The 25,970-nt window shown below is 42.1% G+C and overlaps 1 protein-coding gene across 1 annotated transcript in view; it reads left to right on the top strand.

Annotated features, from left to right (window-relative positions):
- Positions 1-25,970, top strand: part of LOC134360030 (ubiquinol-cytochrome-c reductase complex assembly factor 1) — a 188,601-nt gene that overhangs the window by 13,427 nt on the left and 149,204 nt on the right. The window contains exons 2-4 of the mRNA XM_063074049.1: positions 2,242-2,376; positions 7,624-7,731; positions 19,578-19,650. Coding sequence (XP_062930119.1) covers positions 2,242-2,376; positions 7,624-7,731; positions 19,578-19,650 — 316 coding nt within the window. The remainder of the gene's footprint in view (positions 1-2,241; positions 2,377-7,623; positions 7,732-19,577; positions 19,651-25,970) is intronic.

The raw sequence follows: 25,970 nt of genomic DNA, 5'->3' as shown, positions 1-25,970 counted from the left end.
TTTTCGCTGCAAATGATAAAGTACGACTTTAATTTTGAAAGGGTACGTAGGTTTAGGGGATATTTGCAGGATGGTTTGAGTGCTTACAAACAACTGTATGATAGAAAAATGCGCGAGGCTCAGCAGTAAAGCAAGCCTTCCACATCAGCCACAGCAGACGACAAACCTCGACCTTCAACATTGAGGCGGGCAGTCATGGGAGAAGATGAGCTGCCTGCCCTAATGGAAACAGACGATACCCCAGTGTCCCACCACCCCAACCCACAGGCCGGGGACAGATACCAATTCGCGGAGAATGCAGCGGTAGCCGGGAGGCACACAGCACATCTTTAAGAAAAAAGCCGAAATAAGCATGCTAATTAATTAGGTGCCGCCCGACATGTAATTGTCGGCCCAGATCAGAGGCGATGCAATTGGCAACCGCCTCTGATCTGGGCCGACAATTACGTGCCGGGCGTAATTACGTGACAATTTACTATACGTTACTGTTATTTTAGGTTTTATGTGTTATTTGGCATGATTTGATAGGATATTTTTGGGTCTGCGAACGCTCACAAAATTTTCCCATATAAATAAATGGTAATTGCTTCTTCGCTTTACAACATTCCGGCTTACGAACCGTTTCATAGGAACGCTCTACCTTCGGATGGCAGGGGAAACCTGTATCTATTTCTGAGAACAGTGCAGCCCAGGAGGAGGCCATTCAGCTTTTTGTCCTTGTGTCTATCCCATTGCAGCTATTCCCTTGTTGCTTCCCCGTAGCTCAATAAATGTTCCCTTTCAAGTATTTACAGAATAGGCCTTTAAGGTTACTCCCTCAATCGCACTGTCAGGCAGAACATTTCAGATCATTACTGCCCTGCTCTATGCTGTGTGTAATAATCTGGCTGGTGTAAAGTGGTTTAATTTCTTATTATATAGCTACATTATCTGTGACCTATGATGAGGAAATATTTTGTGGTTTAGAAAGTCCTGCGTGTATTATTACATATATAAAATCTTCCCCAGTAATTTCCTTTGCGATTTGGTAGCAAGTTGCAATAAAGAGGGAGGGCCATTCTTCTCATTGTTTTCAACTGGAACGTGGTCAGCGAGTGATCTGATGCATTTCAATTCTTTGGTGTTCCTGTATATTTTGGCTTGCTTTAGAGCTGGAGGTAGTCATGGCAATGGAACAGTTTGTAGTTCCACCACTGTCTTGTGCTACTGTCAAGACGTCTCATTCTTCAAAACAGAGTGCATGAGCTAAGTGGCTTCGTCATGGGAGTACATGAGCCATTCAACCTTTGCATTTGACATAAGTGAGCTGGTGTTTGAAATTTGGTTATTATTTAAACTTTGCAGTGACCTCCAACACTGAAGTCCTGTATTAGCACTTCAGCAATTGCAGGGGATCACGAAGGCTTTGGAATATTGGATGGTACCTATGGGAAACTCACCTCACTGTGTGAACTTGGAATGGGTGATGAGATTTAAGGTGGCACAATTATTCAAATGAATAATTTCTTACCTGTGAAAACCGGTGAGGACAGTTGCTTCCAGTTTTCTCTGAGCACAAGTAAAATTCACTAGTAATGGGGAAATAGAATATTACAGCACAGTACAGCCCTTTTGGCCCACAATATGCTCACCTTTTAACTTACTCTATGATCAATCTAACCGTTCCCTTCTCCATAGCCCTCCATTTTTCTATCATCCAAGTGTCTATCTAAGAGTTTTTTAATGTCCCTAATATTTTTGCTTCTGCCAGCACCCTCACAATATATTCTATGTACCCACCACTCTCTGTAAGACAAAGCCTCTGCCATCCTCCCTAAGCTTTCCTCCAAATACCTTTGGTATTGCCCATTTCAGCACTGGGAGACAGTCTCTGGTTATCCACTCTCTTTGCCTTTTACCGTTTTAAACGACTCTTGTCAAGTCTCGTGTCATCCTTCTCTCCAGAGAGAAAAGCCTCTGGACCTCTTGCTCAACCTATCCTCATAAGACATACTGTCTAATCCAGCCAGTCTCAGGATAAGTCTCCTCTGCACTTTCTAAAGCTTTCACATCCTTCCTATAATGAATCCACCAGAACTGAACACACTCCTCTTCCCTTTGAGCACGAGCAAGAACTCACAGTAGGTGATGTGATGGGGGAAACGTGGCCGTTGTCCTTTCACTTCCACTGATCAGAGCAGCGGACAGATTTTGGTATTTGTGCACTACGTAGATTTGACTTGCCTTTTCGTTTTCTTTCAGCTCCGTATGTTGCGGCAGAGTGCAGGATTTGGCATCAATATCTTCATGCTGGGCAGCCCTGCCTTGGGCAGTAGGCTATTGCGTGCAGCACCTGGACAGCCGCTGCCATTCTGGGCTGGGCATTCCACACCAAGGGTGAGTTCTGTGAGGGGAAGCGTGTGATCTCTACAAAAATCATGCAAAGCTTCAAAACCATCTGCTTCCTCCCCCAAACCTCAGGATTGCTCCTTGACACTGAAATATTCCTGTTGTCAAGCTATTTATCAGCTTATTTGCAATTCAAAGCAAAAAATCTTGAGACTAGATAATTAATCGTCACCTTCCCCAACTCTGTATCCTAGATATCTGTACTCGACAGGTATACCAGGCAACCAGGCTGTTTTTACTGAGGTTGAGTGGGACTACAACCTGAGATTAAGGGTGAAAGGTGAGAAATTTAAGGGGAACATGAGGGGAAACGTCTTCACTCAAAGGGTTGTGAGAATGTGGAATGAGCTGCCAGCACAAGTGCTGCACTTGGGCTCAATTTCAAAACTTAAAAGAAGTTTGGATAGGCCCCCCAGGCCTGAGTCGACGTAGTAGTAGTAGATAGGTACATGGATAGTAGGGGTATGGAGGGCTATGGTCCTGGTGCAGGTCGATGGAAGTAGGCAGTTTAAATGTTTTCAGTATGGAGTAGATGGGCCAAAGGGCCTGCTTCTGTGCTATACCTCTCCATGATGCTCTATGACTCTAATTCAACTTTATTGGTTGTGGACGGGTGGCTGTTAGGCTTCTTAATACCCTGTTGTGATCTGGTACACATGTACACCCTGTCTGAATGCTCTCCTCCCACTCCCCTACTCACAGACACGCTCTCATTCTGCGCTGGTCACTTTTTATCTTTTATTGCTGCTGTTTTACATATTTATACAACTGCTTGTTTTATTATGATAGTGTCAGTGACATTATACTGTCTCACATAATCATGTACCTCACACTTTATGTCAACCTGTCACTCTCCAGGCTATGCCACACATGGACTTGTGCTGATATTATTTTGTGACTGGATGCGCTGTATTGTAACTATATGTGCTGTGTGTGACTCTATGTACTGTGGTTTGCACCTTGGCCCCAGAGGACTAATATTTCGTTTAGATGGATACATGTGACAATAAACTTGAATTTGACTTGAATGTGCTGAATTTCCATCACAGATTAAAGTGAATTACTCAATGTATTGGACAGTTCAAAAGGGAATCTGAGTTCGTTTTTAATTTGTACAAAGCCACAACCCAATATGAAGCTTTATTTAGCCAGTGTATGTCAAAGCATCATATGGGGCAGAAACCAGCCCTACCAACCAAGATGCCCATCTAAGCTGGTCCCACTTGCCTGCCTTTTAGCCCATAAATTTTTCTTATCCATGCACCTGTCCAAATGCCTTTTAAATGTTGTTAATGTACCTGCTCGGTGGCAAAGCAGAGATATGTCTCTACCGGAGGAGCTGTAAGGCGCTGCTTCCCTCTGCTGGCCTGCAGGTCATCCTTGTGCAAGGTGTAGTACTGCTTAGACCCTCCTTCCCCCACTCATCAGGTTCGCATGAAGCCATGGGAGCAGGTGGCGGACGGTCTTGTTAACAGCTGGTGCATATCATAAGTCCTGGTTATGCGACCACTGGCGTCAGGCAGACAATTTCTGAGATGTATTGGTAATGGCTAGGGTCACCCATCTTGTAAAGGCATTGCCCAGAAGAAGGCAATGGCAATCCATTTCTGTAGAAAAATTTTCCAAGAACAGTCGTCTTCATGAATAGGCCATGATAGGCCATGTTGTACGACACAGTGCAAGACGAATAAACGAATGTACCAGCCTCCATCACTTTCCCTGCAGTTCATTCCATATACTGACCACCATTTATTTTTATTTATTTTATTTGAGATGCAACACGGTAGCAGGCTCTTCTGGTCCACAGGCCCACACTGCTCTCTTACATTCATGTGACCAATTGTCCTATTAAACCTGATGAAGGAACTCGGCCCGAAACGTTAACTGTTTACTCTTTTCAATAGATGATGCCTGACCCATTGAGTTCGTCTAGCGTTTTGTATGTGTTCCTTTGGATTTCCAGCATTTGCAGGTTTTCTTCTGTTTGTGAACCTACTAACCCATACATCTGTGGAACATGGGAGGAAACCTGAGCACCTGGAGGAAACCCATGTGGACAAATGGAGAACGTACAGTACATACCCCTTACGGTGGGAATTGATCCCGGGCCACTGGCACTATAAAGCAATGTGCTAACGGCTACACTACCACGCCTCCCCTTGAGCTGAGTTTAGCATTTCTGATTCTAGCATCCTGCTGCTGCAGTCCACCCCATGTTTTCTCCATTTGAAGTCCCACTGCTTACTTCTTATCTGAGGTCATAAACAGCACCCTCCAAAATCTGTGACCTACAATCCAGGAGGAGAGGAACAACAGACATTAGAGTACGCTCTGCAAGTTCTCCACAGCATTTTGACATGGAGATATTTTGTTGTTCCTTCTTTGTTGCTTGGTTTGAATTCTGGAACTGCTCAGCCCGCAGCCCCTGAGCACCAGCAGTTAAAGAGGGCAGCTCAACACCACCTGTTAGGGTTGAGAATTTAATACTGTCCTTGCCAGCAATGCCTATATCTCATAATTGAATAATAATAAATCTGAGGAGACTTGGCAAGATTAGTGCAAGTATGTCAATGAAAGGAATTTAGATTTGATCCAAATGCAGGAAATTCTGGAAAATTCAGCACGGATTTTGGCTGTTCTGCCTTTCCCCATATCAGAATCTGTTCGCTCAGGGATACCACTTCCTGCTCTATTATCCACTTCTGTCTGCTTCCCCAGGACTCGGCTTGCTGACTTGCACCACATCACTTTCACCAGAAACTGTCAGTGAACGTCAGCAACACCATATCAACTATAGTAAAAAGCCCGGAGGTCCATGAGTCAGTCCTCGTTAGGGGATCAGAGGTGAAGAGGGTCGGTAAATTTCTTGGCGTTAATATACCAGTCGATCTGTCCTGGAATTAGCATGTAAGTGCCCTCACAAAGAAGGCACAACAACTTGCTTAGATATTTGCATTGATTCGGTAAGTCACCTAAAACTTCAGCAAACATCTATAGATGCACAGTGGAGAATGTCCTAACTGGTTGTACCACAGTCTGGTATAGGAACACTAATGTCCAGGAGTGGAAAAATCTGGAGGGGATATTTGATAGCTATATTAAATTTTGAAGGATATAGATAGAGGCTTTTTCCACTGAGGTTAGGTGGGGACCACAGCCAAAGGTCATGGGTTAAGGGTGAAAGGTGAGAAGTTTAAGGGGAACTTGAGGGGAAACGTCTTCACTCAGAGGGTTGTGAGATTGTGGAATGAGCTACAAGTGCATGCGAGCTTGATTCCAACGTTTAAGAGAAGTACATGGAAAGTAGGGGTATGGAGGGCTATGGTTCCTGTGCAGGTTGATGGGAGTAAGCAATTAAAATGTTTTCAACGTGGAAGAGATGGGCTGAAGGGCCTGTTTTTGTGCCGTACTTCCCTGTGATGGAAAATGATGGGCACAAAGAATTCCCCACCTTTGAGCACATTTACATGGATCGCTGAAACAAGAAAGCAGCATCCACCGTCAACAACCCCACCTCCCAGGCCATACTCTCTTCTCCCTACAACCATCAGGCCGGAGGTGAAGAATCCCACACCACCAGGTTCAGGGACAGTTATTACCCTACAGCCATCAGGCTCCTGAATTGGCACAGATAATTTCACTCACCACAACTCTGATTCCACAATCAGGCTCATTTTCAAAGACTCAACAACTCATGTTCTCAGTGTTATTTATTTTGTTATTTGCACAATTTGTCTTCCTTTGAACATTGGTTGTTTGTTAGTCTTTATGTATAGTTGATCATCAATTGTATTCTATTTCTTTAATATCATATAAATACTTGCGAGAAAATGAATTTCAAGGTAGTAGATGGTAACTTGTGCATACTTTGATAATTACTTTAACAATGATTTTGAACCAGTGATCCCTCCTAGTAAATTCTAAATTTCTTTTCCCCATTCCTTCCTGGCTTTGTCCTTCACTATCTCCATAATGACTTCCAAACTATAATACTTGTGCTGCTCCAGTTCCAGCCTCTTAAACACTCTCCAGATTTCACCCCTTCGTCACTGGTAGTCATGTTTTCAGCAACCCATGATTAAAATTTCCTCCTTACAGATCTATGCACTTGTGTCATAAGACTATAAGACAGACATCCCACCTCTCCTGGAAGTTCCAGGAGTCTCCCGCATATTAATAGTAGCTCCCTGATGCCCACAAATTATATACAGTGTCCCAGAAATTGATATTTTTGAGAGTGAGTGCAGGAATGAGAAAGCAAGCGCAAGAGAGTGAGTGAGAGAGAGAGAGAGAAAAAGAAAGAGAGATCTCCCAAAAAAGTCAGAGTGGCAGAGTGTTCCAAAAAAAGAAAATATAAAATGTACATCACCCCAAACTACACTAAAGTGTACCCCTGCCTAATAGGGGTCAAAAATAATGACAGTGTTGCTCGCTGCACTGTTTGTAACAGTGACTTTTCTATTGCTCATGGTGGGTTAAAATGTAAAAGACATGTTGAGGTGAGTTTAACGGTTGTCATTCGTTCATTAGCATAGCGAACGTTATTTGAACTAGCTGGCTAGCTGCTAAGGAGCTACTTTATTGCAGACATCCCACCTATCCCGGAAGTTCCGGAAGTCTCCCACAAATTGATGGTGCTACCTCCCTGAAATGAGTTTTTGCAAGGTGGGATGTCTGATTAAGACATAGAGTAGAATTGGGCAAATGGCCTGTTGAGTCTGTTCAACCCTTTAGTCTTGGCTGATTTATTTTTTCTCTCAACCCCATTCTCCTGCCTTCTCTCCCTAACCTTTGACATCCAGACCGTTCAAGAACTTATGAGCTTCAGCTTTAAATATACCCAATGACTTTGCCTCCACAGCCTCACTCTGGCTAAAGAAATACCTCCTCATGTCTGTTCTGAAGAGGCTTGCTTGTATTCTGAGGTTGTGCAGTCTGGTCCTAAACTCTCACTATTGGAAACATCCTCTCCAAGTCCACCCTATCTAGGCTTTTCAATATTTGGAGGAATACCCTCAGCAAAGTATTCCTTCAAGCCTAATCCTTTGCAAAGCATTTGATTGTCTCGTATCTTCTGTTCTGGCCCAACGTTGACTCTTGTCTGATAATGTTCCTGTGAAGTGGCTTGTTAGTGCATGTTTGGCTATTGTTGTCCCTGGCATTTGATTTCATGCTTTGATAAATAAGCATTGTTCTGCTGACCTATTGCTGACACGTTTGCTCTGTTTTTGACAGTTTTACAATGTGAAAGATGCAGCCCAGCCTGTTGAGGAAGAAGTTGGACCCTTCACCAAACTGATAGAAGCGTTAGGATTCACTGGACCTCTGAAGTACAGCAAATGGGTACTGCTTTTGTTTTATACTGATGCATGTGGGAGATTTTGGAAGTTGTGCGGTCTCTCCTTTAAAAAAAAGTGGGTTCTAACGCTGTGGTGTTCAGAATTGGATTTATTAACACTGACGTGTATGCTGTGAAATGTTTTTTTTATGGCAGCAGTACAGAGCAGACATAGAATGAATATAAATTACAGAAAGAGATCATGCAAAACAAAATGGACTAATTGGGTTGTGTTCATTGACCATTCAGAAATCCGATGGTGAAGGCAATGAAGCTGTTTCTGAGCCATTCAGTGGGATCTTCAGACTCATGGGTGGCCCAGTAGCGTAGAGGTTAGCGGGGTGATTTTCAGGGTTCGGTTCCTGCAGCAGTCTGTAAGGAGTTTGTATGGTCTCTCCATGGCCATGTATGTGTCCTCTAGATCAGGGGTAGGCAACCTTTAGCACAAATGATTTTCTAGCATGTGTTATTCATTAATTTGAGGCAAAGCATAACTAGATGTATTTAAATGGATAATTCCCATATTTCAAGTTTTTTATGGCATTTATCTAATATAAAAGTGGATAAGTCTCTGGGTCCAGACAAGATATTCCCTAGGACCTTGAGGGAAGTTAGTGTAGAAATAGCAGGGGCTCTGACAGAAATATTTCAAATGTCATTAGAAACGGGGATGGTGCCGGAGGATTGGCGTATAGCTCATGTTGTTCCATTGTTTAAAAAGGGTTCTAAGAGTTAACTTGGCAATTATCGGCCTGTGAGTTTGACGTCAGTGGTGGGTAATTTGATGGAAAGTATTCTTAGAGGTCGTATATACAATTATCTGGATAGACAGGGTCTGAATTAGGAACAGTCAACATGAATTTGTGCGTGGAAGGTCATGTTTGACAAATCCTATTGAATTTTTTGATGAGGTTACTAAGAAAGTTGATGAGGGTAAAACGGTGGATGTTGACAAGGTTCCACACGGAAGGTTAGTTAGGAAGGTTCAATCGTTAGGCATTAATATGGAAATAGTAAAATGGATTCAGCAGTGGCTAGATGGGAGACGCCAGAGAGTAGTGGTGCATAACTGTGTGTCAGATTGGAGGACGGTGTGTAGCGGTGTGCCTCAGGGATCTGTACTGGGTCCAATGTTGTTTGTTATATATATTAATGATCTGGATGATGGAGTGGTAAATTGGATTAGTAAGTATGCAGATGATACTAAGATAGGTGGTGTGGATGATGAGGTAGGTTTTCAAAACTTGCAGAGAGATTTAGGCCAGTTAGAAGAGTGGGCTGAAAGATGGCAGATGGAGTTTAATGCAGAAAAATGTGAGGTGCTACATTTTGGTAGAACTAATCAAAATAGGACATACATGATAAATGGCAGGGCATTAAAGAATGCAGTAGAACAGAGAGATCTAGGAATAATGGTGCATAGTTCCCTGAAGATAGAATCTCATGTGGATAGGGTGGTGAAGAAAGCTTTTGGTTTGCTGGCCTTTATTAATCAGAGTATTGAGTATAGGAGTTAGGATGTAATGTTGAATTTGTATAAGGCATTGGTAAGGCCAAATCTGGAGTATTGTGTTCAGTTCTGGTCACCGAATTATAGGAAAGATGTCAATAAAATTGAGAGAGTACAGAGGAGGTTTACTAAAATATTGCCTGGGTTTCATCTCCTAAGTTACAGAGAAAGGTTGAACAAGTTAGGTCTTTATTCTTTGGAGCGTAGAAGGTTGAGGGGGGACTTGATAGAGGTGTTTAAAATTATGAAAGAGATTGATAGAGTTGACGTGGTTAGACTTTTTCCATTGAAGAGGAGAAGAAGAAGAAGAATATTGTCATTGTTGTGGAGCAATGAAACACAGTTTAGCAGCTCAATGTTTTGCAGCATGACAAAGAATATATACATAAAATAAACTCTAAAACCTCAGGAGTGCAGTCCAAAATTAATAATATATGGATGGGGGGGTAGGACTATTGCACACCTGCCATTCCTGGAAGTGTGATGCATTTAGCTGCCGCCGTCTTAGGAGGGGGCCAGGAGAAGGGAAGGGGGTGTTATACATGTCACTGCTTGTGGGTAGAAGCTGTTAAGGAGTCTCTTTGTTTTCGTCCTTAGTGCTCTGTATCTCTTCCCAGAAGGTAGAGGGGAAAACAGGTGATGTCCAGGATGAGTGAGATCCTTTGAAATACAAGTAGTCTTCTTTTGAAGTCTGCCAGTATAAATGTCTCTGAGGGAGGGTAATAAGAGTGGGGGAGATTCAAACAAGAGGACATGGGTTGAGAGTTAAAGGACAAAAGTTTAGGGGTAACATGAGGGGGAACTTCTTTACTCAGAGAATGGTAGCTATGTGGAATGAGCTTCCAGCAGAAGTGGTTGAGGCAGGTTCTACGTTGTCATTTAAAGTTAAATTGGATAGATGTATAGACAGGAAAGGAATGGAGGGTAATGGGCTGAGTGCAGGTCGGTGGGACTAGGATAGGGTAAGAGTTTGGCATGGACTAGAAGGGCCGAGATGGCCTGTTTCTGTGCTGTAATTGTTTTCTGGTTATATGGTTATCTGGCCCACTGTCCACTCATTAATACGCGATCCGGCCCACAGAGGCAAAAAGGTTGCCGACCCCTACTCTAAACGCTCTGGTTCAATTTGTTTGTTTATTCAGTGATACAGTGCGGAATAGGCCCTCACTCACACATTCCAAAGATGTATGGGTTAGTAAGTTGTGGGCATGCTATGTTGGTGCCAGAAGCTTAGCAACACTTGTGGGCTGCCCCCAGTACTTCCTTGACACAAATCATGCACCTCACTGGATGTTTTGATGTACATGTGACAAAGCTCATCTTTAATCTCAATCTTTAATTATAAATAAGGATCAGACTCATGTTTGTTATCACTGACAATTGTCATGAAATTTATTGTTTTGCATCAGTAGTATACTGCAATACTATAAATTAGAAGAAATGTTTATATTTATAGTCATTAAATAAGTAGTGCAAAAATATTGAGGTACTGTTCATAGATTTATTGTCTGTGCAGAAACCTGATAGTGGATGGGAAGACACTGTTCTTAAAACGTTAAGTATTTGTGTCTTCAGGCTCCTGTACCTCCTCCCTGATAGTAGCAATGAGAAGAGGGCATGTACTGGGGTTGTGGGGTCCCTAATTATGGATGCTGCCTTTTAATGATATTGTAGAGTGAGGTCAAGGATCCATCTTATCGTACAAGTAGTCTGTTCAATAGTCATGGGATCTTGTTTTAAGGTTTCTTTTGGAAATTTAGTACCACGGCGATCACTCCCTTCATGCTGCATCTGCACCGTTGATCTCGACTTCGGTCTTGGTCTCAGTGAAATGGAGTCTAAACATCTGATGTTGCCAGGCTTCCAACCCACTGAACTGTTGTTGGTGTTGCTTGATGCTCGCCAACTGCAAACTGACAGTACAGCCTGGAGTGCAAGAAGAATCACATTCTAACTGAGTTTTCCGATAAACTGGGTAACTAACTTCCAGTTCAAAAGTATATTATTGATTATATAGACATTCAAAATTGCTCCAGGGGAAATAGTGCAGACTACATGATAGGTAACGTCAACATAAGTCAAATATGAAACAGGTGTGCCAACACAACAAATATGTTGTTGTCAAACTGTCAGTGGCTTCAGTATTAAAGTCTATGTTTGCTCTAAGACTTGTCCTCACAGTATGACACGTGCAGATTGGAGGTAATAAAGTGGCCACTGAGAGTATTTCTGTGTTTGTGTCGTTTTCTGCTGCTATAGCTCTTCCACTTCAAGGTTCGACATACGCTTCAGAGATGCTCTTCTGCTCACCACAGTTGTAACACATGGTTATTTGAATTGCTGTCGCCTTCCTGTCAGCTTAAACCAATCTGGCCATTCTCCTCTGACCTCTCTCATTGACAAGGCATTTTTGCCCACAGAACTGGATGTTTTTTGTTTTTCACACCACCCTCTATAAACCCTAGAAACTGTTGTTGCGTGAAAATCTCAGGAGATCAGCAGTTTGTGAGATACTCATCCCTCCCCATCTGGCACCAACAATCAATCCACAGTCAAAGTCACTTAGATCACATTACTGTCCCATTCTGTTGTTGGTCTGAACAACAGTTGAACCTCTTGACCATGTCTGCATGCTTTTATGCATTGAGTGGCTGCCACATGATTGGCTGATTAGATATTTTCATTAATGAGCACACGTACCTAATAAAGTGGCCATTGAGTATATTCTGATGAAATAACTGGAGTCTAAATTCCACAAGATTGATGTTCTGTATGAAAACGATGATGAGTATAAATTGCATACAGGGAAAAGTAGATTTAAGACATCATGTAGCATTGTTGGCCCAGCTCTCTAAGCTGGAGCAATAATTTATGGGCATACTAGATCTGGACATAAAATTGAAATAGTTAACAGATGATGAGTGCAGCTAAGCTATGGGCAATATATGACTAATAATAAATCAGACAAAAAACTTACACTAACCAGGGTTCAGTACCTAGAATGTCAAGTGGCGATTTGGTAAAATTTTACAACCAGTTGAGATCTATTTGTTTGTGCGATGATGTTGCTGGTAAGGCTTAATATATGAGGAGTGTTTGATGGCCCTGCACTTGTAATCACTGGAGTTTAGAAGAATGAGGGCGGAATCTCATTGAAACCTACTGAGTATAAAAAGGCTTAGATTAGGGGTTCCAAACCTTTTTTAAGACATGGTCCAATGCCATTAAGCAAGGGGTCCGTGGAACCTCTCGCCTAGATAGAGTGAATGCAGAGAGGATGTTTCCTACAATAGGTTCTTGATTACTAAAGGTGTCAAAGGTTATGGGCAGAAGGCAAGACAGTGCCATTCAGAGAGATAATAAATCAGCCATGATGGAATGCGGAGCCGACTTGATGGGCTGAATGGCCTGAATCTGCTCCTATGTCCTGTGGTCTAATTGCGTTTATTGCCCAAACCTAATGTTCCTTTGACTAAAGTGACTTGCTAAGCCTTCTCAGAGGGCAGTCATCCATACTGGTAGGCCTGGTGTCAGATACAAGCAGGACTGGGCAAAGATGGTAGACTTTTTTCCCCCTGAAAGACATTTGTGAGCCAGGTGTGTTTTTACAGCAGCCTGGTCATTTATGTGGTCACATTACTGAAACTAACTTTTCATTCCAAATGGACTTAATTATCTGAATTTAAATTCCAAGTCACGTCTCTGAATCATGAATCCAAAGTCAAAGTAAGTTTATTATCAAAGTATGTGTATATCACTATATACTTCCTTGAGATGCAATTTCTTGCAGGCATTTATAGGAAAATAAAGAATTGAAATAGAATTTCTGAAAACTATGCATAAAGAAATTGACAATTACGTTTGTGGCCCTCTGTTGGTCAGGGTCGCAAGCTAAGGTGTTAACGATATGGAGAGCTGCTGTCCATGCAGCAGGTTCCCCCTCTCTACGCAGCTGATGAATCTAAAGGAAATACAGAGAGCGATACTGCTTGGCACCAGCAGAGTCACAGGAGTTCCGGTCAATGTTGAACTCAACATTGGACTGCCTTAGGGACTCCAGCTCCGGATTTTTCCTCAGGGTTTACTCCCGTAACCTTCTCCATGAGTGGGTGTAGCCTATGGCGGTAATAGGAATAAGCTCCCATTACCTGTTAAATGTTCCCAATGGCTTGCATCTCAAATAGCCTCTGACAACCAAGCGACTTCCTCGCCTTCATGTGTGGTTTAGCTACTAAATCCAGTAAAACATTTCCACTGACAGAAGGAGGTGGGTTACTGGCGCCTTAAAACCAGTTCTTTCGGGCAGATGGGGCTCGTTAGCTGTGGCTGGCAGTGCATCTAGGAGAAGGAAGTCTGATCTCAAGCCTCCTCTGCCCTGCGGCTATACCCACTCATGGAGAAGACTAACAAACAACCAATGTGAAAATGAAGACAAAATGTGCAAATAAAAGAACATTGAGAATGAGTTGCAGAAAGGAAGACAAACTGCAAATAAAAATAAATTACCAAACAAACAATACTGAGAACATGAGTTATAAAAGGTCCTTGAAAGTGAATCTGTTGGTTGTAGAATCAGTTCAGAGTTGTAGGGTAATGCTCTCAATATTATTTATTATTATTATTTTGTTTTTCTTGTTTGTATTTGCACAATTTGTTCTCTTTTGCATACTGGTTGGTTGTCCCTCTTTGTTGTGTGTGGACTTTTCATTCACTCTGTTGTGTTTCTTTGTATCCACGATGAATGACTGGAAGAAAACGGTGACATACGTACTCTGATAATAAAATTGCTTTGATCTTTGAATAGCCTTGCCTGAACCTGGTGGTGTAGGACCTAAGGCTCCTGTAACTCCAGCCCGATGGTAGTACCGAGAAGAGAGCATAGCCTGGATAGTGAGGCCAGTTTCTATCCAGGTAACTTGCATGTTATGCTGTAATGATATAGATCAGATACTGGGGTCCACCGACACCCCATTCAATGCTAGGGGTCCATGGCGTAAAAAAGGTTGGGAATCTCTGATAGAGATAGAGAAGCACTATTTCTGCTTGCTGGGACAGCATTGGCTAAACAGTACACCCAGGAATGAAGCACAGATGAGAAAATCTGCAGATGCTAGAAATCCAAGCAAGACGCACACACACAAAGTGCTGGAGGAACTCAACAGGTAGGGCAGCATCTATGCTGAAGAGTAAACAGTCGATGTTTCGCACCAAGAACCTTCATCGGGACTGGAAAAGATGAGAAATCAGAGCAAGAATGTGGGAGGGAGGGGATGAAGAATTACAAGGAGGCAGGTGATAGGTGAAACTGGGAGGGGAGAGGGGTGAATTAAAGAGCTGGGAAGTTGATTGGTGAAAGAGATAAGGGCTGGAGAAGGGGGAATCTGATAGGAGAGGACAGAAAAAAGGGAAGGGGAAGGAGCACCAAGGGGAGATGATGGGCAGGAAAGGAGATAAAGTGAGAGGGTGATAGGAATGGGGCAATTACACGATGATGAATTAAGGGGCCCCACCATTCGGTCATACACTCTTCTTGCTGCTACCATCAGGAAGAAGGTGCAGGAGCCTCAGGACCCACACTACCAGGTTCAGGAATAGTTATTACCCCATAGCCATTAGGCTCTTGAACCAGAGGGGATAACTTGACTCAATTTCACTTGCCCCACTGTTGAACTGTTCCCACAACCTCTGAACTCACTTTCAAGGACTCTTCATCTCATGCTCTTGATATTTATTGCCTATTTATTTATGATTATTATTTCTTTTTTTTGTATTTGCACAGTTTGTTGTCTTTTGCACATTGGTTGTCTGTCCTGTTGGGTGCGGTCTTTCTTTGATTTATTATGTTTCTTGAATATGTCCACAAGAAAACAAATCTCAGGGTTGTATATGGTGACATATATATGTACTTTGATAATAAATTTCCTTTGAACTTTGAACTAAACTAAATCTTTTGTGTCTGCACATAATTCCTATCTGTCCATAATCGTGTATGTCTAACAACCTCTTAAACACCACAGTCGTGTCTGCTTCCCGTCTCTTGCCAAGGCCGTTCACTCAAGGCACCTAACACTCTTTGTGGGGGGGGGGGGGGGGAGCTTGTCCCATTCAGTTCTTTTAAACTTGCCACCTCATGTTAAATGCATGTCCACTAATACTTGAGCAACATGCAGAGAATGCTGGAGGAAATCAGCAAATCAGGCACCAGGAGAGGAATAAACAGTTGACATTTCAGGCCAAGACCCTGCATCAGGACTTGCTGAGCTCAGATTCAGATTTGTTTACCACATGTACATCAAAACATACCGTGAAATGCACCTTTTGCATTAACAACCAACAGATCAAAGGGTGTGGTGGTGGCAGCCCATAAGTGTTGCCACACATTCCATCGCATGCTTACAGTGTTCAACACAACACACAGTACAGAACACAAGCAGCAACAGAACAAAAGAAGACCAGAGCAAAACAAGCCCCTTTTCCTCCCCTCCCAACCACTCATTCACACAAGCCTCAAACCCCAGGACAGGCTGCCTCCAGGTCTCTAGTCTTTGGCCCCGGATTCTTAAACTTGCAGGTGCCTCTAGCATGTTCTGTGTGTTGCTCAAGATTTCCAGCACCTGCAGAATCTCTTGTGTTTAACTTCTATTACTTGACATCTCTTCCCTGGGGAAAAGATCCTGATCATCTAGCCTATGTATGCATTATAAACTTGTATCTGGCCCCCACTCAGCCTCTAAAGCTTTATAGAAAACAAGCCATTTGTCCAACCTCTCCTGATAACTAATATCCTCTAACCCAGGCAACAACCTCTTGTGAAAGGCTTTTAATAGAGAGGAGCTATGTAGTCCCAAGTTCCTCCTTCCCTATTCAAAATGGCAAACTTGTGTTCATTCTTTACTTTGTATGTTAGGATATATTTTTAACTGGATGGAAAATGAACGTCTGCTGCGTTCACCATCTCCAAGGCAGAATCAGCCAAGAAGTAAAAGAGAGGCTTACAGAAGAATCTAGAAATAACAAAGTATTAAAGGAAATCTTTTGTAAAAATCTAAAGGCTTTATTCAATGGTGAGGAGACTTAATAAATGGGAAATATAAACAAAATTATACCCAGATGGGTTATGGATCTGATAGGAATCAGAATTAGGTATATTATCACAGGCATATGTTATTTAGTGGCAGCAGTTACAGTTCCAGACTTATAAATTAGAATAAACTGCAAAATAAAGACAAATAATGAGATAATGTTCACTGATTGTTCATAAATCTGATGACGGAAGGGATGAAGTACACTTCACTGGTACTGTGCTGTGCTGTATTGTTCTAACCACTAAGAATCCGTGCCACCCTCTGACTGCACAGGTTTCCTCTTGGTGCTCCGGTTTCTTTCCACATTCCAAAGACGTATGTTGGCTCGTGAGTTGTGAACATGCTATGTTGGCACCCGGCGTGGTGATGCTTGTGGGCTGCCCAACACTGATTCGATTTGACAGAAAGGAGACATTTCACTGTCTGTTTTGATCACTTTGATATGCATGTGACAAATATAGATAATCTTAGTGACAAATAACACTTATCTTTAAGGGCTGAATGGCCCCTCTTCCCTACATTTCATTACAACCTGAGAACCAGCTCCTCTCGTTCACTTTAGACCCACCTGCATAAACACTGCCACAATTCCTCAAGTATCAGATTATTTACATGGGGGAATGAAGCTGCTGGAAAGGGAAGAACAGTTTGTAGTGAGCTTTGTACAAAGAAAACTGCACTAAATTTTTCTCATATTAACTCCGCTTACAGTGGCTACATGTGGATGTGATTGGCCAAAAGGCCTGCTCCTATGCTGTTCTGTGTTCTAAGAGCTGATGTTGGTGACCGACTATAGATAATTATATAAAATCCTTGTGTTAAGTTTATTGGGTTAAGCAAGGCTCATTTAGATCATAAGACCTAGGAGAAGAATTAGGCCATGTGCCCCATTATGTCTGCTCTGCCATTTCCATAGTGGGTGATATATTATCTCTCTCAATCCCATTCTTCTGCCTTCTCTCTGTAACCTTTGACACCCTGACTAATCAAAAACCTATCAACCTCCGTTTTAAATATACCCAGTGACTTGGCCTCCACAGCCGTCCGTGGCAACGAATTTCACAGATTCGCCACCCTCTGGCTAAAGAAATTCCTTCTCACCTCTGTTCTAAATGGACGTCCCTTTATTCTGAGGCTGTGCCATCTGGTTCTGGACTCACTACAAGGAACATCTCCACATACACTCTATCTAGGCCTTTCAATATTCAATACGCTTCAATGAGATCCTCCCCATTCTTCTAAATTACAGAGAATAAAGGTCCGGAGCCGTCAAACGATCTTCATAGGTTAACACTTTCAAATCCCGGAATCTTTCTCATGAACCTCCTCTGGACCCTCTCCAATGCCAGTATATCTTTTCTTAGATAAGGAGCCCCAAACTGCTCACAGTACTCCAAGTGTGGTCTAACCAATGCCTTATAAATCCTCAGCACCACATCCTTGCTCTTATATTCTAGTCCTCTTGTAATAAATGCTAACATTGCATTTGTCTGCCTTACCACTGACTCAATCTGCAAGTTAACTATTAAAGAATTATGCACGAGGACTTTCAAGTCCTTTTGCACCTCTGAGTTTAGAATTTTCTCTACATTTAGAAAAACGACTCTGCCTTTATTCCATCTACCAAAGTGCACAACCATATGCTTCCCTACACTCTTCTGTCTGCCATTTCTTTGCTCATTCTCCCAATCTGTCCAAATTCTTCTGCTGACTTCCTGTTTCCTCAAAACTGCCCGCCCTCTACCTATCTTTGTCTGCAAACTTGGCCACAAAAGTCATTAATTCTGTCATCCAAATCATTGCCTTAAAATGTGAAAATAAGTGGTTCCAATACTGACCCTTGCATATCACCACTAGTCACTGGCAGCCAACCAAAATAGGCCCTCTTTATTCCAGTTCTTTGCCTCCTGCCAGTTGGCCAGTCTTCTACCTATGCTAGTATATTTCCTGTTAAGCAGCCTTATGTGTCACCTTGTCAAAGGCTTTCTGAAAATCCAAGTAAACAGCATCCACTGATTTTCCTTTGTCTATCCTGCTTGTTATTTGTTTGAAGATTTCCGACAGATTTGTATGGCAAGATTTCCCCTTAAGGAAACCAAGCTGACTTTGGGCTGCTTTATCATATGCCTCCAAGTACCCTGAAACTTTATCCTTAATAATGGACTCCAACTTCTTCCAAACAGCTGAAGTCAGGCTAACTGACCAATAATATCCTTTCTTCTCCCTCCCTTCCTTAAAGAGTAAAGTGACATTTGCAATTTTCCAGTCCTATGAAACCATTCCAGAATCTAGTGATTCCTGAAAGATCATTACTCATGCCTCTATAATCTCTCCAGCCACCTCTTTCAGAATCCTGGAGTGTCGTCCATCTGGTCCAGGTGATTCATCTACCTTCAGACCTTTCAGCTTCCCAAGCACCTTCTCCTTAGTAATAGTAACTAGACTGACTTCTGCCACCTGACACTCAAATTTCTGGCATGCTGCTAGTGTCACAAAATTCTTAATAAGTTTGTCTGCCATTTCTTTGTTTTCCCATTACTGCCTTTCCAGCAGGATCTTCCAGCGGTCCATTATCCACTCTTGACTCTCCTTTGTTCTTTATATATCTGAAAAAAAGACCTAGTATCCTCTGATAAAAACTTGATATTTCATCTTCTGACTCATGCTTTTTTTTGGTTCCCTGCTGTTGGTTTTTAAAAGATTCCCTCTAATTTCCCATTAATTTTTGCTATATTATTTGCCTTCTCTTTTGTTTTTAATGCTGTTTTTGATTTCCCTTGTCAGCCAATATTGCCTCATTCTCCCTTTAGAATACTACTTCATCTATGGGATGTACCGATTTCTGTATCTTCTGAATTGCCCCCAGAAACTCCAGAACTGTTCTGTCGTCATCCCTGCTAGACAACTTCGGCCAGCTCCTCCCTCATGCGTCTGTAATTCTGTTTACTCCATTGTAATACTGATACATCTAACTTTATCTTTTATCTCTTAAACTGTAGGGTAAATTCCATTATATTATCATCACTGACTCCTAAGGGCTCCTTTACCTTAAGCTCCCTAGTCAAACTTGGTTCATGACACAACACCCAATCCAGAGTTGCCATTCCCCTAGTGTGCTTAATCACAAGCTGCACAATAAAACCGATCTCCTATAGACTACACGTGAAGTGACAACGCTGTAAATTTCTGGCAGTCTGTTTCTCTTCCATCTTAATTTTTCACTTATCAACTTTCTTCCAATGTATTCTTTTTGCAGAAAATTAAGATTGCTGGTCTACGCATGTACACGTGCTGTGTGGAGAAAATAGACTACGAAGAAATCTTTGAAAGTATGTACAGTCAAAGGGGCTCTGTAGCATATTAACCTAGGCTCTATTTAATACTTGCCTTTTTATTAATTCAGTATATAGAGTTGCATTTTGAAATTGTCTCCTGAGATCCAAAGTCATATCCCATTCTACCAATGTCAAACAATCTAAGGTATAATGCTGAAAGAAAGCCCCCAGTTACAATGGTTTCCTGTCTTTTACAATATAATGGAAGCTTAAAATTACTAAGATATTAATGGATTAAGTGGATGGCCAAAATCAGCACAGGCTGTCCCCAGGTAACGAATGGGTTCTGTTTTTATAGTCGTTCATAAGTTGACTTTGTACATAAGTTGGAAAAGTAAGCAAAGGTATGCTGTGGTAACCCAAGCAGTATTGCAATGAATGGCTACAAAAGCACATAAGACTGATTAAAAGGGAATATTTACTAAAAATTGAGAAAGAAAGGAAGCTATTTCTGATGGTTGTAGGAAAGAACATATCTTGAACTTTTGAATTTAGCTATATTTTGGGAGTTCATTCATATGTAATGGGTGTCGATAAGTTGGAGTATGGTAACTCAGGGTGGCCTGCATAGAGGCACAAGCACATGTTCAACTACTTTTGAAATTAAAAGGAGAGGGAAGAGACTTCTCTGAGTAATAAAGTGAGAGGCAGTAGAGCACCTCACTGCTTCATTGGTTTATCCAGATATCCCATCCACATCTTGCAAATGGAGACTGCGCTTGAAATCTGACTTGGAAATCCAAATTTTTAAAACACGCGCTTGAAGGTTAAAGAGGAACTCAGCAGGTCAGACAGCATCTATGGAGAGGAATAAATAGTTTGACATTTTGAGTTGAAAACCTTCTTCAGGACTGGCAGTCCTGATGAAAGTTCTCGACCTGAACTTTGACTGTTTATTCCTTTCCGTAGATGCTATCTGACCTGCTGAGTTCCTCTTTAACCTTCAAGGGCAAGTTTTAAAAATTTGGATTTTCAAGAGAGATTTCAAGCACAGTCTCCCATTTCCAAGATGTGGATGGGATACCTGAAAAGGCCATGGAGCAGTGAAGTGGAAGAGCCACTTGGAATCGTTTCAGAGTAGGAAGGGAATGAGGCACTCAATGCATGGCCAGATCAGTAGGTTTGATTCATGAAAAGAGCACTGGCCTGCTGGGCTAATCATCCCTTCCTGTTCCTAAAGTTTCTTACGAGATAGAATTCCTGCAGAGAACTGTGTTGCAGCCAAGCAGGCAATGAAAACAAGGTCAGGAAAAGTCACTTACACTTTTTCTTCCTTTTTTGGAGTTACTTTGTAACATTGAAAACATTTGGTGGGACTCCTGAGAATTTGGGTTGTGGATATTGAACTCTTTTATGTCGTTTGGCTACTGTTAACCCTCCTTTTTTTAAATCCATGTCTACGTGATGCATGTGGGAAGGAGCTCCTTTTTGAGAAGGGCTCTTGGACTGAACCCCAGTGTGGTTCAAATTTGTTAGTTGAGTTTGGATTGGATGAATGGATTCAAACCAATTGGGTTCAGGTTGGGCATGTTGTACAAGCAAAGAAATAGAGAGAAAGACAGGGTGACCGTCCAAAATCAGGCCCCTCGTGCCAAACTGTTAAGCTGCCTAGTCCCATCAACCTGCATCTGGACCATAGCCCTCCACATCCTTCCCATCCTCGTACCTATTCAAACTTCTCTTAAATGTGGCATTCGAACCCACATCCATCGCTTCACTGGCAGCTCATCCAATATTTGCACCATCACCTGATTGAAGAAGTTTCTCCTCAGGACCCCTTTAATTATTTCACCTTTTACCCATAACCTATGACCTTTTGTTCTAGTTTCACCCACCCTCAGTGGACCCTCCTACCTTAATTCTTTGAAGACTGCAACGCGTTTTGATGGCTTTGTGACCCCATCACAGTAGGATACAGTGTGCTTTTTAGAAATACCCTTTGAATTCTGTTTGATCAATAATTCAGTAGACTCTTTGTGAAGGAGTTTCTTCCCATGGAGCTATCCAAACTAATTTATTTCTGAGTAACGCATACAACATACTGGAGAACTTAAACAGGATCTATGAAGAGGAATAAACAGTCGATGTTCCATGCTGAGACCTAGTCCTGATGAAGGGTCTGAAATGTCAACTGTTTATGTCCATTGTCTATTGTGTCCAGTGCTCCCGAGGCAGACTCCTCTACATTGGTGAGACCCATCATAAATTGGGGCACTGCTTTGTCGAGCATCTCCACTGCATCCGCTAAAAGCACTGTGGGAGCATGTTCAGTAGACGTGTCAGTTCATGGTGTTCTCTTGTGCCAAGATGAGGCCACCCTCAAGTTAGAGTATTTAGTATTTCATCTGGGTAGCGTCCATCCTGATGACATGAATAACGATTTCTCCTTCTGCTTTAAAAAAAAGTTTCTCTCCTCCTCTCTTCTATTCCCCACTCTGGCTTCTTACCTCTTCTCACTTGTCTATTACCTCCTCCTGTGTCCCCTCCTCATTCCCTTTCTCCTATGGTCCACTCTCCTTTCATATCAGATTCCTTCATCTCTAGCCGTTTACTTTTCCTACTCACCTGACTTCACCTATCACCTTCCAGCTATCCTCCTCCTCCCCCCCTCCCCACACATCTTATTCTGGTGTCTTCCCCCTTCCAGTACTGAAGAAGGTTGTTCTTGGCTCAAAATAGCTGTTTATTCGTTTCTATAAATGCTACATGACCTGCTGAATTTCTCCAGCATTTTGTGTGTGTTGCAAAGGATTAAATTGACTATCCAGCCAAAAGGCTTGTTACCTAAAAGAACTATAAATAAGATAAATCAAATTATAACACTGATGTCTGCCTGTCTCTCCCTTTGAATCCCTCACACTCCTCAAAGGTTTAGACTTAATTGGGGTGCAGTTTTAGGGTTGGACGGTGCCAGTTGACTTCCTTGTTTCCCAGCCAGTGGCCCTGATTTCACTATGAACCTGAAAACTGTGTGTCAGCGATGAAGCAAAGAGTGTGTTGAATATGATTTGAATACTTAACCATCCTCGCAGAGTATTCTGCTGTAATTCTACACTTCCGTCACAGAGAGCATCCTCACATCAGCCATTACTGTCTGGTTTGGTGCAGCATCCTCTCACAGTATATGAACATTACTGCAAACTGCCAGGTCCGCAGAAAAGATCATTGGCTGCAGTCTACCATCTCTGCAGGACTCATATGTGTCCAGGACAAAGGAGTGGGTGGAAAAAATTACTGTGGACACTACCCACCCTGCAAACTGCCTTTTCCAAAATCTCCCTTCGAGAAAGTGCTGTAGGGCTATTAAATATAAATGCTTCACACCATTTTAAAAGTTTCTTCCCCCAGACAGTTAATCTGATCAACCATTCTAGCTATCCCCCACCCTTCTATTACCCCCATCACTACATTGTACTGTAAATACTTTAAACCACTCATTATAATGCTATTTACATTGTAAATTCATGCTGATAGATGCACATTTTATTCCATATCTGTACTTTAACCTCTAACTTTATATTTAATGTAATTCTTTATTCCTTATAGTTATTGAATGTTTATTGTTGTATGTCATGCCCTGACCAATACACCACAACAAATTCCTAATGCATGTTAATGTAAAGTTGATCCTTAATCCTTACTCTGTAGACCTAGAAGTTCAATTTCTCCCATCAAGTGCCTATCTGGTTCTCCTTTCACAAGCCCTTTTTGCCTTGTTATCCATTACCTCCCAGCAGTGAGTTTCAGGTTAGAGTCGCTCTCCAGTTCAGAACAGGGCACCATGTTAGTGTTGCGGTTAGCGCAATGCTATTGCAGTTTGGGGTGTTTAGAGTTCAAGGTTCAGTTCCGGCGCAGTCTGTAAGGAGTTTATATGTTATCCCTGTGAGCCATGTGGGTTTTCTCCAGGTGCTCTGGTTTCCTCCCACAGTCTAAGGACGTACCTGTTAGTAGGTTAATTGGTCATTGTAAATTGTCCTTTGCTTGGTTAGTGTTAAATAGGTTGGTTGCTGGGCAACGTGGCTCATTGGACCAAAAGGGCCTGTTCCATATTGTATCTTTAAATAAATAATAAATGCTTCCTCCTAATTCTTCCCATAGCAGCACCCCTCCCTAAATTATCACACATCACTTTTGTCAGTCATGCACCTCTTTCACATCTCCTATCACCCTCTTTTACTTCAAAGCAAACAAGCCCAGCTAACTGCTGGCATGATCCAATTCGTCTAATTCGAGGGCTAAGTAAGTGTGGACCAGGGGATTAAAGTTGGCACTGTCTTCGACTCTGGATAAATGCCTAGAGCTACTGACGGAAATATTAAGAGTGGCAGCTTTAGAGGAACCTTCTCTAAATTGAGCCTTGCAGTTGCAGTGTCCTTGCATGGTCCCTTGTAAAGAAACACACCTTTCTTTTACCAGCATTAGGTAACAGAGGCCAAGAGAAAGCAAGGCTGTGTTAGGATAAAGCACAGAATTGGCCTGGTGTCGAAGAATTGCACAGTGCTTGATCCACATGACTGCTTTACTAATTAATTTCACCATTCCTGTATAATATTACCTTTCATTTCTACATCCTGAGAAATCAAACAGTTTTTTTTAAGACCCAAGAGATATCACCATTTGGTTTTGCAATGACTTATGAGGTTAACGTCATTTTGTGTTCTGAACACCTTCCTGTGGTTTTATAATGACTGCATCCCTCCATTCCAATTTCTCTTATTTGTCAGCAGCCTTAAGCGCTCTGACTCCTGTGCCCAAGTTGCCTTTATTATTAAATTTTGCAGTGGCCGTGACAAGCCATTTAGACTTTAGAAGATGTCACACACTGTCCTTGTGTAGCACTTGAGTAGCGCCCTTGAGCATAATTGCTTATGCCCCCAGAATCAAAGGGAATTTTTGGAGGGAAAATTTCCAAGAGGTATCTGAGGGGTTAATCTGCACTGTTTTATTTCTACAATGCAAACTTATGTATGGTTCTTGACTATAGTTTCTTTTTATTACCTCCCTGTTATAGTTCCCCCTATACCAGCCAGACAAAGAGTTGGTAGTAACACACGCAAAATGCTGGAAGAACTCAGCAGGTTAGGCAGCATCAATGGAGCGAAATAAAAAGAAAATATTCTGGGCCGAACCCCAGCTGTTTATTCCCTCTATAGATCCTGCCTGACCTGATGACTTTAAATAGATTTGAAAACCATTAGATCAAAAACATTAAGTGAAAAATGTATGACTTTTCATAGATTTGAAAACCATTAGGATAGATTAGTTCCTGGGCCAAATGTGATATATCCCAGGTTACTATGGGAAGCGAGGGAATAGATTGCTGTGTCTTTGACAATGGTCGATATGTTCTCAGGGACCACTGCAGTAGTACCAGATAATTGGAGGGTGGCAAATGTTATTCCTTTGTTCAAGGAAGGGAGTAAGGATAAACCTGTGAGTCTTAGTTCAGTTGTCGGCGAATTACTGGAGAAGATACTCAGAGACAGTATTTACAAGTGTTCAGAGAAGCATAGTCTGATGAGAGATGGTCAGCATGGCTTTGTGAGGGGCTGGTTGTTCCTCACGAACCTGATTGAATTTGAGGATGTGACAAAGCACATTTAGAGTAGTGGATGTGGTATATATGGATTTTATTAAGACCTTTGATAATGTTGCCCATGGTAAGAAAGTCGAGAGGCATTTGATCCAGAGAAATTTGGCTATATGGGTACAGAATTGGCTTATCCTCTTGGTGCCTCTCATGAATTTTATCAATGAGTTTACTTTGGTCAGCTGCTGTTTTGAGTCAGACCAGTTCCGGTCCTGTGAAGGCCCTCTCAATGTGCTGTTGGTAGGGAGCTCTCATGTCTGGACCTATCAACTAGTGAAGAAAAGTCAGTGGATTTTCACTTTCACGGAGTTCACGGTTTAGAGGGAACTCAGAACAGCAAAGCCCTTACCTCTTTAGGTGATGGAGCTGTGAGTTTGTATTGAAGCCTTGACCATTTATTGCAGCACATAAGCACAAGAGATTCTGCAGATGCTGGAGATTCAGAGCAACACACACAATGCTGGGGGAACTCAGCAGGTCAGGCAGCGTCTATGGAAATGAATAAAGAGTCGAAGTTTCGGGCTGAGACCTAGTACTGATGAAGGCTCTTAGCCTGAATTGTCAACTCTTTACCTCCTTTACTGACCTTATATTCTTTGCCTCCTTGACTGATTTATTTTCTATCTCAACCCCATTCTCCTGCCTTCTCCCCATAACCTTTGCCATCCTTACTAATCAAGAACCTAACAACCTTCGCTTTAAATACACCCAATGATGGCATCTA

The sequence above is a fragment of the Mobula hypostoma genome, chromosome 2 (assembly GCF_963921235.1).
Source record: "Mobula hypostoma chromosome 2, sMobHyp1.1, whole genome shotgun sequence".
NCBI classification, from domain to species: Eukaryota; Metazoa; Chordata; class Chondrichthyes; order Myliobatiformes; family Myliobatidae; genus Mobula; species Mobula hypostoma.
This window is presented reverse-complemented; position numbering and strand designations above follow the sequence as displayed.